At 36.7% G+C, this 26,971-nt stretch overlaps 1 protein-coding gene across 5 annotated transcripts; it reads right to left on the reverse strand.

Annotated features, from left to right (window-relative positions):
• Positions 1 to 451: 451 nt before the first annotated feature.
• On the reverse strand, positions 452 to 25,345 carry EBAG9 (estrogen receptor binding site associated antigen 9). Of its 5 annotated transcripts, none has more exons than XM_046642187.1 (7): positions 25,143 to 25,345; positions 14,971 to 15,068; positions 12,029 to 12,107; positions 11,512 to 11,670; positions 9,418 to 9,525; positions 5,945 to 6,036; positions 452 to 2,491 (listed from the first exon to the last, which is right to left on the reverse strand). In XM_046642187.1, exons 2-7 carry the CDS (start codon positions 15,051 to 15,053, stop codon positions 2,371 to 2,373), a joined length of 642 nt encoding a protein of 213 aa, XP_046498143.1. In that variant the 5' UTR covers positions 15,054 to 15,068; positions 25,143 to 25,345; the 3' UTR covers positions 452 to 2,370. The 5 variants fall into 5 exon arrangements, with proteins under 5 accessions (XP_046498143.1, XP_046498142.1, XP_046498147.1 ...); XM_046642186.1 differs by lacking the exon at positions 25,143 to 25,345 and adding an exon at positions 24,562 to 25,089; XM_046642191.1 differs by lacking the exon at positions 25,143 to 25,345 and adding an exon at positions 24,330 to 24,515.
• Positions 25,346 to 26,971: the final 1,626 nt, after the last annotated feature.

Raw genomic sequence — 26,971 nt, forward strand, 5'->3', positions numbered from 1 at the left:
TGGTTTCGGAAGCTCCATCAGATGCCAGTTTCTATAGCTACCATCTTCTTCCCAACCACCAATCTTCCTCCAGAAATAATCACTGTCCTGGCCAAAGGCGAATGTCAAAACTGAGGAGGTTCAGACGCTAAATTTTAAATTGTCCGTTCTAAAATGTCAACTCAATGAAATATGCTACTAAAAAAGAGCCAACAGTCAATTACAGGACAGCTCTAGCTAAAGCTTAATAAGAAGAAATAGCTAGAAACCATAAAATGTACATATAAAAAACACAAAATAAGTTTCGTGTCTTTGGTTACTTGTCATCGCAATACATGAAATGCACAATTCAGTAAATGGGCAGCATTTCACTAATTTTATCTAGGCCTGCCCCAATTTTTTTTTTTACTTTTACTAATAAGTGTCTAACTGATAATTCTTTATTAAAATTAACAAAAACAGAAACCATAAATTTATAAGCTACAGGAGCCGGTTTGCTCCCAAGAAATGTTTATCATATGTATTGAATTCCATGACTTCTTTTGGGACCATAATATACCCAATTTAACATAGAAATTTAGTTTACATACCAACAGAGGTGAAAAATTGCAGAATTATCTATTCTTCTCATAAGAAAAATCTTTCTTCCTAATTCATCATACAAACTATAGTTTCTAACCAGTCTTTATTTCTAAACAAACAAAAATGAAAAGGCCAAAGAAAAAGCAATCTCACACACATGAAAATCATGATCAAAACAGACTTCAATACTTGCCAATTACTGGGGAAAAGCAGTAAAATTTATTGTACTAAAGGAGAGGTTATCCTTTATGAATCCCCAATTTAGAGAATCATGTAGCATTCCCATAATAACTAAAAATAAATACAAGTAAGGGAAGAGAATACATTTATCATTAAAAATTTGAGTCTAATTCTACCGAATTGGGAGTTTATTGACAGAGACTCTCTAATAAACATGATAACTGAAATGTGGCTTGGGGCTGTAACAAGAAGCTTTTTGCCAAAGTTAAATTTCGACTGATTCTATAATCACACTTACTCTGGAAGCTTAGGCTAAGGACTTAGCTCTCACTGAATAGTTTGCGATTTTACTACGAAATATCACGTACTTCAAATACATTAGCAATATTCGGCCTGTAGAATATCTATGACATTTTAAAAACCCACAAAATGTTAATTTTGGGCAACAACTTTTAAGAAAGTAAAAATCCTTAAAAATTCTAAAGCCATAGAAAATCAGGCTGGAAATATTTTAACTGTGGAGAAAAAATTCATGGAATTTTAAACTATCAAATCTACATTCTTCTCTATGAACACAGTATGCATCTATTTCCTTAAAACTATTTTGGAGCCAGTCAACATCCAAAAATAAAAATATTATTCTTCCTATCTTGGTTCATAATTTAATGAATCAATAATGCTATCTTAGCCAACAACACAGGTAACCTGCATTATGTCAGATATATAAAATTGATACAGAAATCATCTAAAAGCTTTGAAATATTAGAACTGAAGGCTTTCTGCATTTGTAAATTAATGGCTTTTAGGAGGGAGGAACTAAGCTACTTAAAGACACTGTGACATCTTCAAATCTACAAAGGGAAAACTACTAATACCAGTTTTTAAAACTCACAAGTTATAATAATGTAAAACAAATTTGTCATTTTAGCTGATTTTCAATATGTGTATACATGCAATATAAATTACAAATGTAATGTATAACATTACAATATCAACTAAAAGAAAACAATGACGTACAAAATCCTTATGATAAATAAAAGTATTGCATTTAATGTCATTTTCTTGAAAACAAAAATCATCAAATTCCTTAATACTGTATCAAACATAAACAAAACCAGTTCAAATTAGAGGAAACGTATGCCAACACCAGCTTCTGACGATAAAAATGAAGGAGTTAAAGCCCTGCAGTTTGTCTGATATAGGTCAGATAATCACAGAAACAAAATAACACTTAACATTATTTATTTCATCTTTCTGCACACTGAAGGAGAGCATTATAGACAGCAGAGTTCTGTCCCACCAGAAAATTATTTACACCCATTTATTTAGCTAGAAACACTAGCTTGAAGAGGTACTGGTATGTTCCATTTGTAATCATTGCCCTACAGCAAACAACTGTCTTAAACTTGGAGCATGTTGAAGAAAATATCTCATAAATCTTTTTTGTTCTTTTGAGTCTCAATCACTAAGAGTTCAAGAGAACTGTGGCGTCCTGGATGGTGTGATGAATGCAGTAAAATCAAGCAGTGTGTCTGTATTCTGAAAATACTCTTAAGTCCATACAAATGTTGCTTGGGTTGTGGAGCTCGTATTTCTTCTCGTGGCACTATGACATTTGAAGAACATTTGTTATGAAAGTTTCACACCAATTTTGTTTTGTTCCTTCTTCATTAGCCGCTGTGCTTCCTTTTCCATTTTCTTCCTTTGCTGTTCTGCTGCTCTCTTTTCTCTGTCTGCTATCTTCTGCTGCCTGAAAAGAAACAGATTCATATTTTTACTTTTAGAACATACCAACCAGGTAAAATGGCAAATAAATTCAAAGTTTATAAGTCTTCATTCGTCTCATTGCTTTGAAAATTTCAAAGATTTTCAAAAACAGTATTTCTTTTAATTCTTAGAAGATGGCTTGCAAAATAGAAGTATTATCTCTATTTTACAAATAAATAAAATGAGGCACAAAGGCTAAGTGACTTGGCCAAATTCCTAAGATTAAGTACAAGGATAAGAACCTACATCTCCTGGCCCCCTTCTTCAGATTATTTTCACTAAAACACTACTTCCATTGGATCGTACCTTCTTTTTGATACCATTCAGACAACCTGATACTGAGGATTAAATCTCCAGTTATTACAATATTTAAAAACAGTCAGTTAAAGGATGTCAAAAACACATATGTGCAGCGGCTGGCCCCGTGGCCGAGTGGTTAAGTTCTCACGCTGTGCTGCAGGCGGCCCAGTGTTTCGTTCGTTCAAATCCTGGGCGCGGACATGGCACTGCTCATCAAACCACGCTGAGGCAGCGTCCCACATGCCACAACTAGAAGAACCCACAACGAAGAATATACAACCATGTACGGGGGGGCTTTGGGGAGAAAAAGGAAAAAGATAACATCTTTAAAAAAAAACAACATGTGCAGAACACAAGGCAAAAAACAAATGGAAACTTAAGACACACCTTCCAACTGAAAGCTAGAAATCTATATAAGGATTAACGTTTCACCAGCTCTACTAAAGAAGGGGCAGAATGGTAGATATTTACTAATTACACATTACGGAATACTTACCCCCTCCCTAGCCCCTCCTGACAACGCCACTGACCAAAAATCACTACACTTCTCTTATCCTGATTGACTCATTTGTGTGGGGAGTAGCAGCGGGATGACGAAATAGGAGAAAGGAGAGGGGACACAAGTTGGCTCTGGATCTGAAGGTTGAGGGTATGAGAAAATAAATCAAGAAGCATACAAGGTCAAGGACGGAAGCTGTAGGTCACAACTGGGCATGGGATAGGCAGCACCAGGCTATATACAGAAAAATCCAGTGTGGATTACCTGTATAAGGGACAACTCAAAGCTGACTCTGGTGAGTGAAACGAACATACAATTCTCAACCGTGCTTATAAATGGGAGTAAGCAGAGTTACGGATGACCAAAATTCAAGAAAGTAGAAAGATTTATTTTAGGCAACATTTTGACCTTCACCATCAATTAACTAAAGTTTCAAAAGAATAGTTTCAAAACAATCTACTTTTCACTACCTCTGCTCACTTTCAAGCAAAACTGATAAGGTGCACTAAAAAAGCCAAAACACAAACGGCAAAAAATGAGATAGGAAAAGAATCATACAGGGCTGGTTAGGTTACAAACAAATAAGATAATCAAGTTTTGACCTGGTTACTAGTTGAAATATAAACATCAACAATTAATGTTCTTGGCATAGGAGGCAACTTAGAGATTACTGCAGACAAAATATATCTTCCCTGTCCAGATACATGCATGGATTTACTGAAGTACCCGAATCTTCTTCCGTAATGATACTGATTCATGGTACTGGTAGTGTTTAAAGTGGCACTGGGAAACAGCCTGAGTCAGAGGATATGCGGCGCGGATACACTTTGAAAATTCTCAGTGTTGCTCTAGGGGCAGCAGCAATGCATGGAAGCCTGCATGTCTCTTCGACTCTACTTCGACAGCTTGCAGCATGAAGCATGTCTATTACTAATCAGCTCCCTCTCCCAAGCTGTTATGTAATATAAAACACTAAGTTGGGGGGCTCCTTTGTCTTGTTTTATTCAGGGTGCAAGAGGATAAAGTGGAAAAGAGAAGGTTTTTGCATGGTGAATGTGAAGATACTTGTGAACTGACAAACTCAACAGTGCTGTCATTAAGATAACTGGATTCGAAACGAACAGTCTTTTCCTTTATCGTTGTGGTCAATGACACTAACCATCACTAGAATCCCTAAAATGTTCTAAAATACTCAGACTTCTATATCTATAATTTATCCAAAAAATAGAGTAAAAAAATTAGATAACATCTTTTTTTACGATCCATGCAACATAAATGTTGCCATTTATAATTTAAAAATATTTTCTTTATGGTGAATAATGATTAAATAGAAACAAAATATTTAAAACTCTCCCAACTTTACTGACTTTTAAAATGTGAGGGGCTAGCCCCATGGCCGAGTGGTTAAGTTTGTGCGCTCCGCTCCAGCAGCCCAGGGGTTTCGCCAGTTCAAATCCTGGGCACAGACACGGCACCACTCATCAAGCCATGCTGAGGTGGCATCCCACATGCCACAAGTAGAAGGACCCACCACTAAAAAAAAAATACACAACTATGTACCGGGGGGCTTTGGGAGAAAAAGGAAAAATAAAATCTTTAAAAAAATAAATAAATAAAACGTGACCCTTATCTGTTAAAAAAAATGCTGAAAACAAAAGGACAAGACTTTCAAAAACAAAAAAAGTTAGCCATAACTCTCAGTTATTTAACTGCACCCTCTGCTGGCTGTTCAAAGTAATTGTAATTTATTGATAAAGACAGGAAAGGAAAATACAAAAATGAAAACATTTCGTTAAGATAGTCAGACAAAGAGTAATTCATTTTCTATCTTTATAAAAACAATCTTTTAAAACAAAAAAAACTCTTATATCGCTATATTTTACTATGTCATCTTTAAAAATGCAAAAGTAATTTAGATACAGTTAAATATCTGGTTTTCATCAGTGACGACAGTCACAAACTCTTAAAGTTTCTGTTTACTCTTTGACCTAATGCAGCAATAGCAAGAATTAAACTTATTGCTCACAAAAACAAAGAAAGAAAAATTTACCAACCAACAAAAATGAACTTGAAAACCTCGAGAATAATACTTTCTTTTCTGTAAAATGGGTAGTACCTGACATATCATTTACCTCACAGGGCTTTCAGTATATCAATGGAGATATATACACAAATGCAGACTGCTATATAAGTTATTTTCATTCAAATGTCTGGTGGTAGGCACTATGTTAGACCATGAGGAAACAAAAATAAAGGTATAATTTCTGACCTAGAGGATTATATAGTGGTGGCTCACATTTCACAGCAGGACATTTCAAGAGATAAGTACGTTTTACAGGGCATGAAGTATTATCCTGTAATATGGTGTATATATATAAAAAAACTCATTTGCCATTAATAAAGTTATTACTCTTTTCTTTCTATAATGCTTTAAATTCTGGGTTTCTGTGAGGTTTTAATCATATAAAATAGCACATGTAGTCTGAAATACAAAAAAGTATCTCATATTATCTAAGGTTCAAGTGAGAGAGAATAAAGAAAAATACGACATTTGGCAGGATAAGCTTTCTTGACCTTAAACGCAACATGAACAAATCTACTTCTACTCAAGTTGCAATGTAAATATTACTCAAATACCTCAGAACTTCTTCTGCTTGCCAAGCCGCATCTTCTTCCTCTTCCCATGCATTGGTATTTTCCTGCCAGGTGTCTAAGTCACCTAATTCAGGCTACGACAAAAAACAAAACAATATCACAATAATAAAGAGCTATCTTTCTCCACTTAGCAGTCACGAAGAGTACCTTTTAAGACATAACTCAGACTATGCCACTCCCCTATATCTTCTCCACTTCCTTCCCACATCCTATACTAGGCCCAAATGATTTGGCCCCTGGTTTGCCTGGAACTGAGGGGTTTCCCATGACACATGACTTTGAGTATTCAGCCAGTCCTGGGCAAGTGCAGCTTTCTTCCTATTTTATGTTTTAAAGGATACTCCTTTTATATTAACTTTTCTTTTTTTTTTTTGCCTATTTTAGTTTGCAATGAACAAGAATAGAACATTTCTTCTTTCTGTTTCTTTTTCTTTTCAGTAAGAGGAACGGGGTGGGGAGGGAGAGGGGGAAAGAGAAGAGACAGACTGGTCCCAGACTGCATTAGAGATGCTTGACTGGCCTACTGAGGAGATGACCTGGAAGCACCCAAGTTTTCAAACTAGCACAGCCATCTTCACTTAAGTATACAGAATTTATAGATTTTTTTAATGGCATTTACTATCTGGGTCTCAGGCAAAAATGACAAATCAGGCAAAATTTACTCTTTATCAGAGTACTTCTACGTTGTGCTTCCTTTTGCCTGTCCTACTTACCTGATACTATCAGGCTGCCACTACCTTCCACTACTCCCCAGGCCAGACCTCTAAAAGTTCACTTCTTCCTTCCACAAACCAGTGAAAATGCTCATTCTGGAATGCTGAGTTAGGGATAGAGGTGATTATCTGCATAAAATAATTGTCACCAATCTGTGAATAGGCTTATTATATTTTCTTTTGAGCACTTACAAGTAAAAATGAAATAATATGTGTTGAGTTTTCTCCTCCCTAACCATAAATATTAATTATACCATCCTCTGTTAAAAAAATTTCTAAGTATTTCTGGTTACTTGCTTAATATAAATTTCTAAAAGTACAATAGCTAAATCAAAGAAAAGAAAGATTTTTAAAGCCACTGAAACAAAATATATGACCCTTTTGAAAAGGTGTACCAATTTATCCTGAGGAGAGCAGTAGGTGGAAGTCGTGTTTCCTTGTATCTTTGCCGATACTGCTAATAGACTTCTTTTCTATCTTTGCTAATTCATTAAGATTTAAAAATGGTGTCTTGTTATTTTACTTTGAATTTCTTTGAAAACTAATAAAATCAAACTTTTCTACATTATCAAGTTATGTCTATTTCTTATTTGTAAACTTATCCATTTTTCCACTGAGGCATTTCACTTTTAATGTATGAAACATTTAGATACAAAAAAAGCCAAACTACTAAGATCATAAAAAAAAAGAGATACTGATTCTTTAGCAGAGATGGCCTTCTAAACAAAAAAGAATAACTAGTAAAGGATGAGACTAATAGATTTGCTACATAAAAACTAAATACATCTGCCCATCAAAAACAGCCAAACCAAATTACTAAAATCAACAAAACTGAAAAATTGTAAAGGTGACAGAAAAACTTAACATACTTAGTATAAAAAGAGCTATCACAACAGTACAAAGGACAAATTCCTGGAAAAAAAAGAACGTGCAGTTTAAAAGAAGAACCTCATTTGTGGAGTGGGTGGATTTTTGGTGTCGAGAACAAAGTGCAGTAGGTTACCGTTCTCTCCCAGGCAATGCCCCTTTATTTTGTCTGCCTGGGAGAAAAATATGTGGAAACAGCATTGGAGACATTCTCCATCTACCCTATTTACCCCTTCCCAACTCTGTAAGTGGTTATATATTTACAATTAGTTAGGTGGCAAACATTTACTAACTCACTGGGTAGGTTTGAACTACTTTACCAATATGAATCAAAAATATATGAATAAAGTTTAAAATTTAGAAATACAAAGTAAAAAATTAAACATTATGACGCTATGCTATTTTAGAGAAATATCTACAGTGCTATTTATGCTCTCATAGCATCATGAACAAGACATCAAAATTTGTAATATTTACATGTGTGATCATTTAATATTGTACCTCCCCCACTAGAATGCATCCTTCTTAGGCAAGGACCCTACCTGTTTTGCTACTTTCCACTATATTAGTAGCACCTAAAAAGCACCTGGCATTAGTAGGAATATTTGTTGATCAATAAATTAAAAACATATGTAAACATGGGTTCCCTGGGGAGAGGGGCCTCAGAAGTGCCTGTGCAGTATAGACAAATTGCAGATAGACAGATAGATGTGGTGGTCTAAAAACTATGTCTGCAAATTCTTTGACACTTCTTCCTTCAAGAGGTGGAGCTTAATTCCTCTATCCTTGTATATGGGCTGGATTTAGTGACTAGCTTCCAATGAACAAAATAACATGGAGGTGACAATGAGTCACTTGTAAGACTAAGCCATAAACAGGCATTCTGGCTTCACCTCTGCACTCTCTCTCTCTCTCTCTGTCAGGGATCACTTGTTCTGGGAAAGTCAGCTTCCTTGAGTCATAAGGAAACTCAAGCAGCCCTATCAAGAGCTCCATAGCAAGGAACTGAGGCTCCGTGCAACCAACCAGCATTAATTTCCAGGCATGTAAGTGAGCCACCTTTGAAACGAATCCTCCAATCTCAGCTGAGCCTTCAGATGCCTCCAGCCCCAGCTAATGACTTGTGTCTGGAAACTCACTAGAAACCCTGAGCCAGAACCACCCAGTTTAGTTACCTCTGGATTCCTGATCCACAGAAACTAAATGATATAAAAAATATTTATCGCTGTTTTAAGCCACTAAGTGTGGGGCTGTTATACAACAATAGATAACTAATATAATCAATGAGTCAATTACTAAGCAATAATTAATCAAACTAAGCATGTTTAGGTTTAGGTCTGAAAAAGGGTTTAGACATTGGTGTTTTGAAAAAAATTCAAAGCTAATTCTGATGTGCTTTCAAGGTTGAGAACTACAGCTATATACTTGCCTCACTATTTTTGTTCTTGAAAGTTTGCATTTAAGCCAAACTCATTTTAAGTCGAATCACACTTTAAATGCAGACATACTCTACTAGGGAAACAATTCCTAACTCACTTAAAAATAACCTGCTATTAGGTTAAATTTTAGTGATACTCTCTTTAAAAATCATATCTTTAAATAACATTTGTCTCTATCTTGTAAATGTACAATGGAACTCTGATCTTAGTATCTTTCATCTTGGTATGAGTATCTTAGTATCTCAGTATGAGTAATTTACAATCTCATGAAAGTATAGGATTGGTGAAACTCCAGATTAACCTATTTCAAACGGCTAAACCTGTTTCACCGTCCCAGAAATAAAAAAACTATGCCCAATTCATTTTGGTTTTTTTCTTCTTTAAAGAAAACAGAAACAAAAACAGACCCCTGCTTAAATACCATTAACATACTTACAGATTGATGAATAAAAGGCATATCTTGTGTAGCTGCTAATCTACTAGAGAAACCTGTGCTACCATCCGGGATGCCAAAATTTAATGGTTCTCTCTTCTTAATAATGATCTGAAAGATTAATTGAAATAGAATTAGAGAAATATTTTACCCATCACTATATGAAAAAGACAAAATAATTAACTGACCAAAGCATTTTTTAATTACTTAAAATATCTTCTACCCTTCTTCTTTTAAAATTTACAAGGTAAAAACTAAAAAAAATAGTCTGTAAATACTATCAAAATTCCAAAGCAATTATTACACAAACCAGTTACATACTAAGAAAACTTGTATTTCACTTAAAAAGTAAGTAAATAAATTCTCATTTTCCTCCTTCTTCCCTACTTCGCCTAGCCCCTCCAAACATAATTAGGAACTTTTAGTCACTGCATTCAATAAGTACATGTATCAAATCCTGCCAAAAGCACAACCAGCTCTCTAAGCATGTGGATATCTATGAACGCATTAACTCTTTCAAGCCAGGAGTGTTAGCTTTGTAGCCTAAAAGTATTTCATTCTAATTAATCTATTAAGGTTCTATTGTAACATATTGGGTTCCTACTGAGAGCAGCGATATACTTCCAAAATACAAGGTATTCATCTACTAAGAAACCCACTTAAACTCCTTGAACAATACACAACTTAATGCTTTTCAGCATTGAGACATTTGGACAACTCAACAAAAACAAGTGTGATTACAGAATGTAAATCTTATCAACCTTGAGAATGTAAAAATGTATAGCTGAAACCACCTGAGAGATAGATGGAGACAGAGGATCTCTAGCAGAGAAGTGTGGAATAAATAATGTCCTCATTTCATAAAGTATATTTATAAGAAATATTTTCTATGCTTGATTGAACAAGAAATGGAACTTTGTGTTCTTTTGGAATAGCAGAGTGACTGGTGAGGTAGACTGGAATAATAACATCATAATATCTGAAAGAGGGAGAAGAGGGGTCAGCATGGAATGAAGTAAATCCTCATTCACCATAGTATGAAGTCAGCGGACAATGTCTGTGATTGGTAAATCAAGAATAACAATGTAAGCATATTATATATAGCTATGGTAAAAAGAAAAAACACTAGAAGAAGCCTAAACAGAAAAACTTATGAGTAGCTGCTTCTGGAAAGTAGAACTGGCTATCAAGGGTGATGGGGCAGAAGTCTGTTGCTTGCCATAAATTCTTCTATATTCTTTCTTTGTTTTAATATCTTCTTTGTTTTGGTGAGGAAGATTGGCCCTGAGCTAACATCTGTTGCCAATATTCGTCTTTTTTTTCCCTCCCCGAAGCCCCAGTGCATAATTGTATATCCTAGTTGTAGGTCATTCTATTTCTTCTATGTGGGATGCTGCCATAGCATGGCTTGATGAGTGGTGTGTAGGTCCATGTCCAGGATCCGAACCAGTGAACCCTGGGCTGCTGAAGCAGAATGCATGAACTTAACCACTCGGCCATGGGGCGAGCCCCTTCTATATTCTTTGATTTAAACATTTTTTAAAATGTACATGTACTATTTTGATAAAAAGAAAGGAAAATACTCAGCTATTGTTCTTTTTCCAATAATTCCCTGCAACTTTAGGTAATATTCCACATTCTACTCAAAAGGGATTAAATAAAGAAGGAATGACTAACACAAACCCACAACAATTACTTCCAGTTCTCAGAGCTTTGCATCGGTTTTATAATGGTTACCAACATGGAAACTACTTCTCAGTTTGTAGACAGCACTAAACTGTGAACTCTTTTAAGGTTAGAATTATATCTTATTCACCTTAGTCTCCATAGCAGAGACTGGAGTCTAGAGTCTGATATACAGTAGGATTTCAATAAATGCTTAGACACAATTTTAAAAGACTTGGGGGGACAGCTTACTAGGGTCTATGTCTAGGTCACTTGAATACATAAACCTCTTTTACATGATAGAAGACACAACAAATGGATAATTTGAATAGGCTTTCTAACAATTACTAATTATACTGTCTAATTTTAACTATAGGAATCTGAAAAGCAGTTTAATAGTTTAATCTCTAAACCACAAATCTTTCAACATACTTTCTGAGTTTTCCTTATAGTCGGTGTCATGTCCTTAAAATAGTCAGGTTCCAGTTGTTCCAAAGCATTTTGTTGTGTTGCCACATTCCCATTCCCTCCTTCAATCTTTACACTTGTGGGTGCATCTTCATCCCAGGAAGTCCACTCTTCAACATCTGTCTAAATTTAATTGATCAATACTGTCAGCCACAAATTAACATCTCATTCATCACTTATTAGAAAAATGGGCTTTAAAAACATTGTTTTTCAAACATTTTTGGTCAACGGGAAAAATAAAAATGCTCCAGTAAGCAATAACAAACACTCTTAAAACCAATGGAAAAAAAACCAGAAAATCTTGGCAAAGGAATAGAAAAGAAAATGAAGAACCAAATAAAAATTTTAGAATAAGAAAATATAACAACAACAAAAATCCTGACCAACACTATGAAATTAATTTCATGACCTACTAATGGTCTGCAATCCAGTTTGAAAAATATGGCTCAGGAACACTTATTAAACCTTTTAAAAAAATTACCTGTTTAGGAACTGATGAATAATCAACTGTAGTTGGCAAAGTTATTTGGTCTCCACTTAACTTCCGTCCTCTGCCAGACCTAAAACAAAAATGAAATAATTTATTTCAAGAAGTACCAAAACAAGCATGGGTAAAAGCACAATAGACAGTAACTTAAGGCGTAGGAGAATTTTTCAATTTTAGAATTATTTATTTTAATAATTAAAAGTTGCTCATTAAGATATGAAAAGGCATGTATCAGATATCTTTTACATGTTTTTAAAATCTTGCACAGGACAACATAATTGCTTTTTGGTTTAGGGCTCAGAATTATAGACAAATTTAGGAGGAATATAAAGCCAAAACCAAAAACGCAAAGTGGCTTCAAACCACGATCCTTAGAGTACTGTGAGTTCTGCAGGCAAAGCTCAGAGACAGCTGTTCTGTTTTAACCAGGGTGCCTTAGCTTTTGTTTATTTTACATATTTGGTTTCTTGGTAAGATAACCTACTAAACTGAAAAAGTCTGAAAATCACTGGGTTGAACTGTAACTCATAAAGTTTTAGGATTAGTAGGAAAAGCACTGCATTAAACAAGATAGGTATTATAACTCAGTTTTTAAGAGCATGTGCTATGGGAATCTATGTAGACTATGGTTTTCAATGTTACTTCTACTAATTATGAGTCTAGTTAGAATTACCTAACTTTTCAGCCTCAATATCCTCATCTGTAAAATGCAGGTACTGAAACCTACTTTTACAGAGCTGTTGGGAGGATTTACTTAAGCGACATATTTAACACAGCTAGATACTAGACAGTGCCTGCTTTATCATAATGCGTTAAAAAAATGGTAGCTATTTTAAATGATTTAGTCACTTGCTTCACTTCAAATAATTTATAAAGCATCTACTTAGAGCTAACTGGTAAAGTCAGCTATTTTTATTACAAGATTAGAAATCATACTTTATTTGTTGAAAGTATCAATAAAAAAGTAGTATAGTCTAGGACTAAATTTATGATGTAAACTTGGCATTTTAGCACATATGATCTAGGTTCCTTCTAACACTTCAGAAAAGCTTATTCTAACCAAGGGTCAGTTTCCTTTAAAACTGAACATAGAATCAATCCTAAATATATTTACATTGACAAAAAAAATTTATGTGACAAGAGAATTGTCCTTAATATTTTTTAAATCAAATGTAATTTCCTATATTAAAAATAATCTATATTCAACAGAAGTTTTAGAAAATACAGATGCAAAGAGAAAAACATCTATAATTTATCACCACTGTTAACAAAACTACTTCTTTTAACCTCCAGCCTTCTAGCAATTAACATCCATTCTTATCCTGCTTTAACTAATGAATTTCTAGCTATTCCTCCTCACGCTTTGATGATTTGAGCATTTAGTTCACCTTTTTTCCTACTTCCCAAATCCTGTCCTCTTCCTAGGTGATTTCAACAATCCCCTAAACTTTTCAATTCTTTCTTGACCTCCCATCCTCCAGTGATCATTTCCACTCTATTTCATCCACTCATTCCCATTGCCATACCCGGGACCTTTTTGTAAAAAATTTCCAGGTCACTTTACTTCTAACAAGAAATTCAATGCTACTTAATCCTCAGAGTTTCAGCAGCTATAAAATGGCCATTTAGCAAGAGAATATACTTCCTAGTCTCCCTTGCCGCTAAGTGGCCATATGCTAAGTGGCTAAGCTCTGGACAGCAGGCTGTGAACAGACTTGTGTGCAACTTCTAAATCATGTCCACCAAAATAGAGAGCTGACTGCCCTCTACTTCCTTTGTACCCTACCCTACTCTCAGTGTGTCAGTACGCTTTTCACAATACTTCTAGGCCAAAAGAAATGACAGTTCCATTGATTAGGCAGAAACAATTTAATACTCATGTATGCCCTAACTGCTTAGTAGCCATTGGAAAATAACACATATAAATTTAAATAAAAATATTTCGATCTCATTCTTAAATAACCACAAGTACTTACTAGTGGAATGTGTGTGCCTGTTGGACACTGCATGGTTTGTTAAGCCTTGGAATCAGACTGGATACCACCACCCTCATTTTCTGTTTCATGTTAATTTTAGTTCAGTACTAGCTTTTAATTACAACCTAAAATCCTAGCTTTGCAAAGATAGGTCACCAAAAATCCAAGTAAACAAAACTTCTCTCAAACATTCAAGAACATCATCAAAAGTAATGCTGCAGGATCTAATGTTGCAAATGTGAACTACCTTGTGCCAGAAGTGTGTGCAGCCATTAACAGATGTTGACTGTCACACTCACTGTGTTTTGCTGAAAAAGTTTAAATATCCTATAGCACTGCTGTGATTTAATGGGAAGCCCTGAAGTGCTTTAGGACACAGTTTAGGAACTACCGCTCTAGGGTATGGTACTGTGACAAAATAGAAAGAATCTGAGTCTCTGGATGACTGACTGAAGCAGAATGAGTCACCTGCCCTGGACTACCTGCGCAGTCTGGGATATCATTTACGAGACCAAAAAAAACTATTTTGTTTGGGGTTTCTCTGTTAAAGTTTTTTAAATGTAAAAATAGCATTCATATTGCAGTATATAAAGAAACATCTATGCCTAATTCCACTTAACCATTTTAAAACATTCTGATAATGAAACAATTATGTACATAAAAACCGTCTGATGATTCTAAGAATGAAAGTTGGTCTGCTTATTTCTGAGATTCTGTAGTAGTAAGAATGTCATTTCAGTGCAAGATGTAAGAATCTGAAAGAATGAAAAGAATTAAACCTCTACTTTCTAGATCTGAAGTAGAGAAAAAAATATTTAAAAATACTAGAGATTAACGAATGAATACTGCAAAAAAGATAGTTAGCTTATAACACAGTCTATCCTGCCCTTTTCTAGTTCTGAAGGTCTCTGAAACCAGCAAGAAGATAAACAGGTCAACTTGACCGTAAAATTTGTTTACCTGCATATTAATCTCTTTAGGAATGAGAATACTGTTGCTAGGCAGGTACAAACTTTAAATAACCGAAACTGTGTGATAGCCATGGTGGGAATCAAAACCTGTGGAAAAAGCACAAAAATAAATGCATTAAACTGATTTCAGAAGCTATGCTCCCTTTCTGAAATCAAGGCGAAAATTCCTACTATGAGCTGTAAGTCAGACATATTTTTTACTTTTCTTTAGAAACCACAATATAACACAGTACACTATAAAATTAAAGTATAAATCATATTGACAATTCAAGAAACTAAGTTTTTGAAGAGTTTTCAACAATTGAGAGAAAAAAACTTTTTGAAATACTCTGAGTGGTTTTTAAAAGTAATTCTATTTAAATTATCTATATACAATTTATTTATGATTTTCTACTAAAAAATCAAAAAGGTATAAAACAGCATTTATTCAGTTTTTTGTACCTTTTGAAGTCTGAACTATATGAATTTACATTCAATAGTACTATTCAAAATATTTTTAAACATTTTTAACTTTACGACAGATACATTGTATTATACCCATTTTACCGATGAGGACATTGAATTGAGAAGTCAAATAACTTGCCCAAAATCACATAGCTAATAAGTTGGAAGTAACCACAGAGATCATCTAGTCCAGTGGTTCACATATCTGGGGATTCTTTAAAGAAATAATGATACCTGGGCTTATCCCTAGTAAATTAATTAACATCCTCTGAGGGGCAGGGTCCAGTTATAGCTAATAAGCGAAGAAAGGAGATAAAAACTATTCAATAGGAAAGGCAGCAGGAAAGAAGATAATGGGGAACAAATAAAGATGGGAGAAGGCAAAAACAAAAAGCGATAATAGACTTAAACCTAACCATATCAATAATCTCATTAAATGAAAATTGTCTAACATCCCAATTAAAAGGCAGAAGTTGTTGGATTGGATAAAAAAGGAAGACCTCACTACATGCTGCCTAAATGTACTTCAAATATAGAAACACAAGTAAAAGGATGGGGCCGGCCCATGGCCAAGTGGTTAAGTTCGTGTGCTCCACTTTGGCGGCCCAGGGATTCACTGGTTTGGATACTGGGCACAGACATGGCATCACTCATCAGGCCATGCTGAGGCGGCGTCCCACATAGCATCACCAGAAGGACCTACAACTAGAATATACAACTATGTACTGGGGGGCTTTGGGGAGGAGAAAAAGAAGAAAAAAACAAAAGAAGATTGGAAACAGATGTTAGCTCAGGTGCCAATCTTTAAAAAAAAAAAAGTAAAAGGATGGGGGAAATACATCATACTAACACTAACCAAAAGAAAGTTGAAGTAACGATTTCAATGTCAGAGAGCAGACTTCAGAAAAATACTATTAGCAGGTATAAAAGTGGTCATTTCATAATGATAAAAGGGTCAGTTAATCACAAGCACATAACAATCTAAAACATATATGTCCCTAATAACAGAATTATGCTGATATCATAAACGAGAGAGGTCACATCACTAGAGTCTACAGATATTAAAAAGATAGTGAGGAAATATTACAAGCAACTTTAATGCCTATATCTGACAAATGAGATAAAATGGACAAATTCCTTGAAAGAAACAAGTTATCAAAGAAACAGATACCCTGAAAATCTCTATCTCTATTAAATAAATTGAATTTGTAGGCCAAGATGGCTTTCACTGGCGAATTCTACCAAACACTTAAGGAAGAAGTAATACCAATTCTGTATAAATTGCCCGAGAACTGAAGAGGAGGGAATATTTCCCAAATCATTCTTTCTTTTTTTGCTGAGCAATATTATCCTGAGCTAACATCTGTCAATCTTCCTCTTTTATTGCTTAAGGAAGATTAGCCCTGAGCCAACATCTGTGCTAATCTTCCTCTATTTTATATGTGAGTTGCCGCTTGATGAGTGGAGTAGGTCTGCATCCAGAAGCTGAACCTGTGAAACCAGGCCACCGAAGAGGAGTGCACCGAACTTAACCACTACAGCACAGGGTGAGCCCCTCCCAACTCATTCTTTGCGGGCAGCATTACACTGATACTAATCTAGACCAAAGACATTACCAGAAAACTAGAGACCAGTGTACTATGAACATAGACACAAAGCTCATTAACAAAATATTAGTAAATTGAAATCCACAAAATATAAAAGGATAATAGATCAGACCAAGTGGGGCTTAGCCCAGGAATGTAGGGTTGGTTTAATGCTTGAAAATCAAATCTAATTCACCACAGTAACAAACTGAAAAAGAAAAACTCTATACTCATCTCAGTAGAAACAGAAAAAGCATTGACAAAACTCAACATCCATTCTGGATAAAAACTCACAACCAACCAGGAACAGAAGGGAACTTTCTCAACCTAATCAAGGACATCTCTGAAAAACTTATATTAACACGAGACTTAATGGTGAAAAATTGAACACTTCCTATGTAAGATTATGAACAACACAAGCACATGTGCTTTCACCACTTCTATTCAGCATTGTAGTGGAGGTTCTGGCCAGTGCAATTAAGCAAGAAAAGGAGATAAAAGGCATCCAGATTGAAAAACAAGAAGTAAAACTGTGTTTGTGTATGTAGAAAATTCAACAGAATCTACTATCACCTGTAATTTTATATGTTAGCAATAAACAATCACAAATTGAAATTTTAAACACATTTATAAGAGCACAAAAAATATGAAATACTTAGGGGCAAATCTTGAAAGACCTCTATATTGAAAACTTTAAAACCCTACTGAGAGAAATTTAAAAGACCTGAATTAACTTAAAAAGATCTTTCAGAGCTCAAAGACTCAATGTTGTTACAATATTGTCTCCCTAAATTGAACTATACATTCAATGTAATCGCAATCAAAATCTCAGCAGGCTTTTTTCTCTAAAACTTGACAAGCTAATTCTAAAATTCATACGGAAATGCAAGGACCTATAGTAGCCAAAATAACACTGAAAAAGAACAAAGTAGAAAGGTTAACACTACCTGACTTCAAGACTTGTTACAAAGCTACACTAAGCAAAATGGCATAGTATTGGAGTCAAGATTGACAAATAGATCAATGGAACAGAATGGAAGGTACAGAACAGACCCACATATATATGGACAACTGAAATTTGAGGAAGATGTGAAGGCAGTTAAGAGGAGAAAGGATGGTGTTCTTGGCAAACAGCACTGGAAAAACTGGGTATCTATATGCAAAAACAAACAAATGAAATTCTTTAATCTATATCTCACACCATTTATGAAAAGTACTCAAAATGGATCACAGATCTAAATATAAAACCTAAAATTACAAAACTTCTAGGGAAAAAAAAGGGACAAAAATCTTTGTGAGCTGGGTCCAGCAAAGACTTTCGCATATGACACTAAAAGTGCAATCAATAAGAAAAACTGATAAATTGGGCTTCATCAAAAGTAAACTCTTCTACAATTCAGAAACACTCTTAAGAGAATGGAAAGACAAGCCATAGATTGGAAAAATCTCTGCAAAGCATATACCTAATAAAGGACTTTTATCTAGAATATATAAGAACCTTTCAATACTCAGTGAGAAACCAAATAACCCAATTAAAAAATGGGCAAAAGCTGTGAATAGACACTTTACCAAAGAAGATATACAATGGTAAATAAGTAAATGAAATGATGGTCAACATCATTAATCATCAGAGAAATGTAAATTAAAACCACAGTAAAAACCATTAGTACACAATTAGAATGGCTCAAATTAAATATAATCCCCACACCAAGTACTGGGGAGGATATGGGGCAACCATAATTCTCCTACAATGGTAGTGGGAGTGCAAAACGGTACACCAATTTTGGAAAATAGTTGGTAGTTTCTGACAAAGTTAAACAAAATGTACCATATGACCCAGCCATTCTACTCCTAGGAATTTACCCAAGATAAATGAAAGCATATAACCCTAAAAAAACTTGCTGTACTTAAATAGTACCTTTATTTTCAATAGCTCCAAACTGGAAACTACCCAAATATACACATACAAATTGTGGTGTATACATACAATAGAGTCCCACTCAGCAATAAAAAGGAATGAACTACTACTCCAAGCAATAACATTGACATACCTCAAAATAATTACACTGAATGAAAGAAGCCAGACAAAAAGAATAGACTATATGATCCCATCTATTTAAAAAAACTCTAGAAAATACAAACAAATCTATAGTGACAGAAAGTAGATCAGTGGTGCTTTGAGATGGGGGCAAGGAAGGATGGGAAGGATGGACTACAAAGCGGCATGAGTACATGAGTAAACTTTTACAAGTAATGGATATACTTACTATTTTGATTGTGCTAATGGCTTCACAGGTGTGTATAAATTCATCAAAATAGATCAAATTGTACATCTTAAATATGTACAGTTTATTGTATGTCAATTCTAGCTCAAAAATCTATTGAAAACAATCTATGCTAATAAGACTTTTTTTAACAATATTATCTCACTTAGGAAAGTTTTCAGATTCTGGTTAGAATCTTAAAAGAAGTCATTAATACTATCATCTTGTATTGATTACTTGTAACTCTTTCTGCAGAGCCAACTTCCATTAGGAAACTAGGTCAATTAGTGACAAGAAACATATTACAGAATTTCTCTAGGAACAGAACTCTGATTTCTTAACAGCATTTCAATATGCTACAACAGCTAACTCTTAGTATATACCCAGCATTCTTCTTAGTGCTTTACATGTAATAACTCATTTAATGCTCACAACAACCCTATGAAACACTTGAGGCAAATACTATTTTATCCCTATTTCAGATAGGGAAACCCAAAGACACATAGCTGGTAAGTTACAGAACTGGGATTCGAACCCAGGGAGTTTGGTTCTAGCGTTCGAGTCCTGAAAGATCACACTCATACTGCCCCTCTATGATTAAATCAGAAGATATGCTTCTATATAAAAGAAATGCTAATGAATTGGAAACTACTTAAAGCCATGGCAACCACAAGATAAAAAAATTCTCAAAAATGGTGACACAGGTATTATTTTGCTAGCCTTTTAAACATGGTCATTATTTACAAATGTTTCTTCATACATTTTAGTCACCTATACCATAATATGTACTGCACATATTATCCTAACAATCACTAATTAAAAAATTTCTTAAAATGAGTTTTGGCACAAGTTAAAATTAAATATATTAAGTAACCAGGGGCCAGCCCCGTGGTGGAGTGGTTAAGTTCATGCACTCCGCTTCGGCGGCCCGGGGTTTTGCTGGTTTAGATCCTGGGCGCAGACATGGCACCGCTCATCAGGCCACCCTGAGGCAGCATCTCACATGCCACGACCAGAAGAACCTACAACTAGAATATACAACTATGTACTGGGGGGCTTTGGGGAGAGGAAAAAAAAAAGGAAGAATGGCAACAGATGTTAGCTCAGGTGCCAATATTTATAAATTAATTAATCAATAATAAATAAATAGCAAGTAACCACGAACTTCCCCATTCAGAATCTCAAAATAAATATAAAAGAGGGCAAAGGAAAATAAAATTTGTTAATCCATGAGAGATGGTCATTCTTCCACTGTAGAGAGGCAGAGCAGATCACACGTTCAGTCAAGTCACAAGAAAGTACAGGCATATACACACGCACACACACAGGAACGATGTTTCGAACAATGGAATTTCAGGTTTTACCTTTTCCTTGCCATTTATTTGTCAGAGGAGGAAAATTACTGAGTAAGCATTTAGAATCATATGACTCGTAGGTTGGAGTCATTTGAATATATCAGTATATCATCCAATTTAATTTTCTCAACCAACAAACTAAGATACACTGAAGTTAACTCTTCTGCTCAAGGCCAGCCAACAAGCTAATAACAAAGTTACAACTAAAACTCATCATGGCCTCCCAGTGGTGGAAGCAATCAACACAGTTGGTTAACACCAATATTTGGAGTAGAGTGATTCCATAAAACAAAAAGAGAAAACATGATCTGATACACACTTTTTTCCAAAATAAAAAAGCACAAACAGTATATTTGGACGTCAGTTCTAAACATATTTACTTAAAAGTAGAGAAACCTAACTTAAGCAATAACTATTATGGAACCAAATTAAAGGGACAGCTGTGTGTTCCTTCTATTCGAAATTGAAATGCTGACTTTTTAAAAATTATCTTATATGTGTATAAAGATAAGCACTAAAATTTATAAATATAACATAAAGATTAAACCTTCCTGGAAAAATACACCATCCCTGTACTAACAGCATGCTATTTTAAAATGTATTTCACATGGATTAAACCAGACAGCACTCTGTTTTGTCTGTAATTTCCAGATATGAGAATAACCTCCTAAAGTCTTGAAAACAGTATGTAATAATTTTCTCAACTAGTAAAATATTACATTAACTTAAAAACTGTATAGTAAAAAGCAGTGGGCACCTCCGATGGGGGACGGTACAGAAGCATGAGGGAACTAAGATCTATATACCAATCTGAGTGGTAGCAACACCAGCTTACTTTACTGTATATACTGTTTGTATGTTACACTTTAATATAAAAGTTCAAAATAAAAGTCAAATAAAAATAAAAACAAAACAAAACCAGAAAGCAAGGAAAAAATAGTTAACTCTTACGGTACCTGATCCTAACTGCTCTGTAGAGCCACTACTGCCCGTCCGTTCTAAAGAAGGGCAAAGCACAGAGCTAGCCCTTCCTGTTTCTACAGTTAGAAAGGAATAAAGGGCAAGTAGACTCCACAGTAACAGAGTTCCAAAAGGCTTCCTCAGCAATGCTCACGCATCTTCACACAACTGGAGGCGGTATCTCCATATGAGCGTAACGATTTCCTGAATGCCTCTGCCTGGAGCTGGCCCACTAACTGAGAGGATGGAAAGAAGAGTGACTTTAAGAGAAAATGAACCAAGATAAAATTAAGAATTTTGCTGTTCAAGTAACTTGAATACTTCTGTCAAAAACATCCCCAATCAGTGGTTTACTAGGGTTCAAAAAATGCAACAATTTTGACTCCTCTCTTCTCTTATCCCCTTACATTCAAACTGCCAAAAAGACTTCATTCCATTTCCTAATACTGCCCATATTCTTCCCCATTTCCACTACATTCTCCCTAGCTTGTTGGACTACTGTAAAGTATTCCTAACTCCAGTATTTTTCTCTTACTGTACTCATATTTTCCATCTTGCACTACCGTTCTTTCTATGTACCTAATCTGTCCTGCACAATCCTTCTCCAGAGGATCTTACCGATCTAGTACCTCCAAAATAAGAGCTGAAAGAAAGGTCTGATTGCTTCATTATGAGAATGATCTAAATAATTTAAATGATGAATAAAAGCCTCATTTTAAGCTAAGTGGTCAAAAATAAAACTCTCAACCAAAAAAAAGTAAACTTCCCTAAATGAAAATTTAGCCTAAGTTTTCAGAAACCTTATAAGCCAAAAAAGATGGCTAGAAAAGAGACTGTAGAGCATGTGGCACTTGAGGGAAAAGGGAACAGAAGCGAGGAGATACTCTATCAGGATGTTCTGAAGGGAGAAGATATGTAATATTTAAGGCCTGGAGAGAGGAGTGGGTCTCAGGAAACACACGAATGAAGAGTGGAGAATAAATTTCATATAGAGGCGTGGTAAGGAGGATCATCATCTGGCTACAAATACTGTTGTGTCATTGTTCAATAAGCATTCATCAACTTGAATGACTTCAATGGTAACTGAAAATAAAATTAAAGTTTAGTTCCAACAGAAAAAGGGAAAGTGGGACTATTATTGACAAGGGAATAGAATTCTCTCCTTGGCAGTTAAGAGTATCCTCATTCTGTGGAAAATTCGCTTTTGTGACTAACAAAAGAAAGGAACTAACATTCATTGACCATCGACTACGTGCTAAGTACTATCTAAATATTATCTCACATAATCCATAAAACCGTCTTATGAGATAGATATTGTTGTTCTCATTTCATAGAATTGAAGCAGAGAGAGTACGCACATGTTTCCATGCTTCCACACCCAATGACTTAGACTCCATTTAATTCAAGGTCTATTTAATTCAAAATTCAAGAGAACCTCACTAACAATAAACACTCTTAGCAATTCAGTGATGATGTTATAATTTCCAAGATAAATTTCCCAACCAGTTGTACTGAAATGTAGAAAACGCAATCGGGTTAACTATCAACCAACACTTTCGATTTTATCAACTACATTCATCTGCAGGCAGAAATATTCTTTGGAACCTGTATTTAATTAATGTGCCAATCCAATTCAATGAATATATGTATTTAGCACCTACTACGCAACAGATACTATGAGTGATGGGAAACACTACCGACCCAGTAAAGAGAAACCGGTGTTCACTGCCCAATTGTGACGAGCTAGCAACAATGCGGGGGGACTAAGGAGGCAGGGCCCCTAACAGTCTTGCTCAGTTTGGTATTTCTAGGTCTTAGCCAATGCCAAGCACACAGCAGGTACTCAAAAATTTGTTGAATGAAGGAAAATTAACATTCCCTGAGCAATATGTTCAAGACACAATTCTAGACAATGTATGTCCTATCGTCTCAGTGGAATCCTAAGGACAAACAAAAGAGGTTAAGTTTTATTATTCCCATTTAACAGATGAGGCTGACAAAGAAGCTCAGACCCACTCACCTGGGGTTTAAACAGACTGACCCCAAAGCCCAGGCTCTCCCCACACCATATCCCATTTGAGAAACCTTCTTTTAAATTTTATACTCTGCCTCAGCTTGATTTTTTAAACGCCCTTTAGATCACGAATTTGCTAAGTATACATCTTAAGTGAGCCTGCACTTCGGTTGCTTTAAACTACTTTCTAGAACTGAGAAATGCTACTATAAGCTAATTTTAAAATTAAAATTTCCTTTAAAATAGGAAAATACACAAACTTGAAATATAGCAGAATAAGATACAGAACCACGAAGGAACCTATCCTCAGGGCTTTTGGCGAAATGACACCTCTAGGAAATCAACAGGAATGACAGCTCGGCTATGTCACGTGAAAAAGATTCACCTACAATTTTAAAAAAGAAGGCTGCATTAGAAACGGAAAGAGTAAACCTATCTTTCCTCCTTGTAATTCCATGTAAACTGCTGGCGAGACCTTTCAGTAGAGTCACTACATGCCAACTTGTTAAACAAGGCAAGGCAAAACTACGCTGGTACACACTAAACAAGTCATCAACTGCTGGATTTCTGAAACTGTAGTTTTGAATGTTTTTAATACCAAAATTTAAAAAGACCATATGGTCTAGCACAGTACAGAATATCCTCAAATTAAGTCTGTCACTCTCTGAAGTATGTTAAGGAATATCACAAGGCTCCAAAAATAAAATTTACCTGAACTCACTCACATTTGAGAAACCAAAGTTCGGCAGCGGTCAGAGAAGGGGAACTAGAAGTAGAACCAGAAGCGGATGGTGATGGCGGGTGGTGAAGTCGAACCCTGCACAACCTCTGGCAACTCAAAGTCAGGCCCTCCAAAATGTGACACCGCTGACGCTTACAAAGGGGGAGGAAGGTCTCCGGGACGACCCCAAAGCAGAAAGTTTCATAACTAAAATGCTTAAACTTCAGATTACCCACCTGAAATTAGCTGATGAAAACAAAATCATACCCACTGTACAGATGAGACAAACGACCCGAGCGTCGTCGGGTTACACAACGCAACGCCCTGCGCACGGCGGCGGGGGCCACGCTCTAACCGGCTGAAGCGCGGGCCGGGCGGGCTGGGACGGGCGATTTGGAAAAATAAGCCTGGGAAGGAGCGAGGCCTGGAGAGGAAGGGCAGGAAGGACGGGCAAATTTCCCCACGGAGGGCCGACTGGGGGACTCGGGGGTGTCCGGGCCGGCGCCCCACAGGCCGGTGCCCCACGCGTGAGCGCGGCATGGCGAGGGCTACCAGCCAGGGCCGCTCCCCGTCGCAGCTCCTTCACCCCAGGGGTCACCCTGACCCGGAAACAGTACCCCAGAGGGGCAGTCGGCCGTGGGAGGAAACCCGGTGGAGGGGCGAAAGGGAAGGTGGGAGGGCGGGAAGTGCGGGGCGAAGAGCAGAGCTGACCAGGGAAAGGCAGATGACACCCCCAAGGCCCAGGTTGGGATCAGGGCAGGGGTGGAGGTCGGGGAAAGAAGCCCCTCGCGGGCGCGCGCGAGCCGCACACACTCACCTGCCCCTCCCCCTCCCCGCCCGCCCGGCGGAGGCTCCGAGCTGCCGCGAGCCGCGCGCGCACACAAGGCGCGCGCACGCGCGCTGCCGGTCGCTTCCTCGAGCTCGCGCTCCGCCCGTTCAGTCCCAGCCCCGCTCATTCAAAGCCGGGCGCGCGCTCCGTCGCAGCCGCCGTCGCCGTCGCGCAGCTGCCATGGCCGCCCCCTCCTCGGGAAACCCTCCCCCAGCCCCTCCCTCTTCGCCCTCCTTGAAGGAGGTTCTCGGCTGTCTCCAGGCCCTCACTTCCGCACCCGCCCCAGGTCCTGTCTGGCCCAATAGTAGAGAGGCTGCCGGTCCGGGGGGCGGGGCGACGGCGACAGGCGCGGCTATGGCCGAGGCTCCCAGCTGGGGGATTTTTGTGATCGTTTTTGGCTGCACCGTTTCAGGCTGTTCCATCGCAGAGCGCCCGGGCTCGTTCCGTGTTGCCCTCCTTTCTGCACAGAGTACCTCCGGTCCAATCATGCCCCTTCTCGTTCTACCCACAGAATCCCCGTACCGTGTGGGAGCAAGGCAAAGCAGTGTTTCGATTGCAAAAAATGAGGGAACTCCGGCTGTCCCAGGATGATTTGGATGTGCGTAGGCCAAATCTCACATCATTCTGCCACCTTCGGGATGCGAAACGTTGAGTTTAATTCAGGACTTAGTGTTCTCCACCTAATTTTTTTTTTATCAAATTTCCTTTAACCAGAAGTTAAAAAGTGTCATTTTACCTTGCCCTTTCCTCGCTTGCAGCGCAGGCTAGGCATTCTCCCAAACTAAGGTGTTCGTTCTTTCTATGGTTCTCTCTTTGAAGCCTGATTCTTTTTTTCTTCTTTTAATCCTGTATGCTATTAAAAGGCTGGGGTCCGCAGGAAACTATCTGCTCCACTGTTGCAAAGGGGTTGACGAGGGAAGATAGAAATGTATATGTTCAAAGGTGGAAAGCACTTCATGCACGTTGTTCCCCAACCAGCCTTTTTCTTTCTCTACCTCTTTTTTGACTATAGATGCCTTTAGTCTGTCACCTGACCAGCACCCACCTACCCGCTTGACTTTCTAGTACCCCCCCCAATCTGTACCACATTTCTATTAATAATTTAACTTGTTTATCCCCAAGAGGGGAAGAAAGAATGTTTATGATTTGCTCCGGAATGATTCTGTGTAACTTGAGTAAGTTATTTCATCTTTGAACCTCAATTTCCTCGTCAGTAAAATGGCCATAATCGTGCCTACTTCATAGAATGACTAATGGTTGCAAAGCTCTTTAGGGCAGAGCCTGGCACATAGCAAATGTTCATAGATAATAGCTGTTACCGCAGCTACTGCTCTTACTACACTATTTCATTATCATTCCCAGTTACTACACCTCCCTAAGCCTACTAAACCCTCTGCAGTCCCGTAAACACCTGCTCTAAACTTAATCTCTTCAACTGTGTAAATTCCAATAATTCATAATTTCCAAAATTTGTTTGGATTTCAAAAACCCAATAATCTGAAATAGCCTACATGTTGACATAAACATGTTTTCAAAATGTTTTTCCTTAGAGACATATCTTTTTTTCAAATTATTTATTATATATGATTTTTTTATTATTCTTCAGTTTTCTTTATTAAATTTGCTATTTCCAAATGAAACAAAACAAAAAATATATATTTTTCTAGAACTAGTAAATAACTTGTTTTCCAACACAATAACAAAACAAACAAGAAACTCGTTAAGGATTGGAAACAAAGTTTACTTACAAATATCTATAGACATATTTTAAAATCTTCTTTACTCTAGTTGTTGAGTAGTAAGCTCATAATTGGGGA

This window comes from Equus quagga, chromosome 16, assembly GCF_021613505.1.
Source record: "Equus quagga isolate Etosha38 chromosome 16, UCLA_HA_Equagga_1.0, whole genome shotgun sequence".
NCBI classification, from domain to species: Eukaryota; Metazoa; Chordata; class Mammalia; order Perissodactyla; family Equidae; genus Equus; species Equus quagga.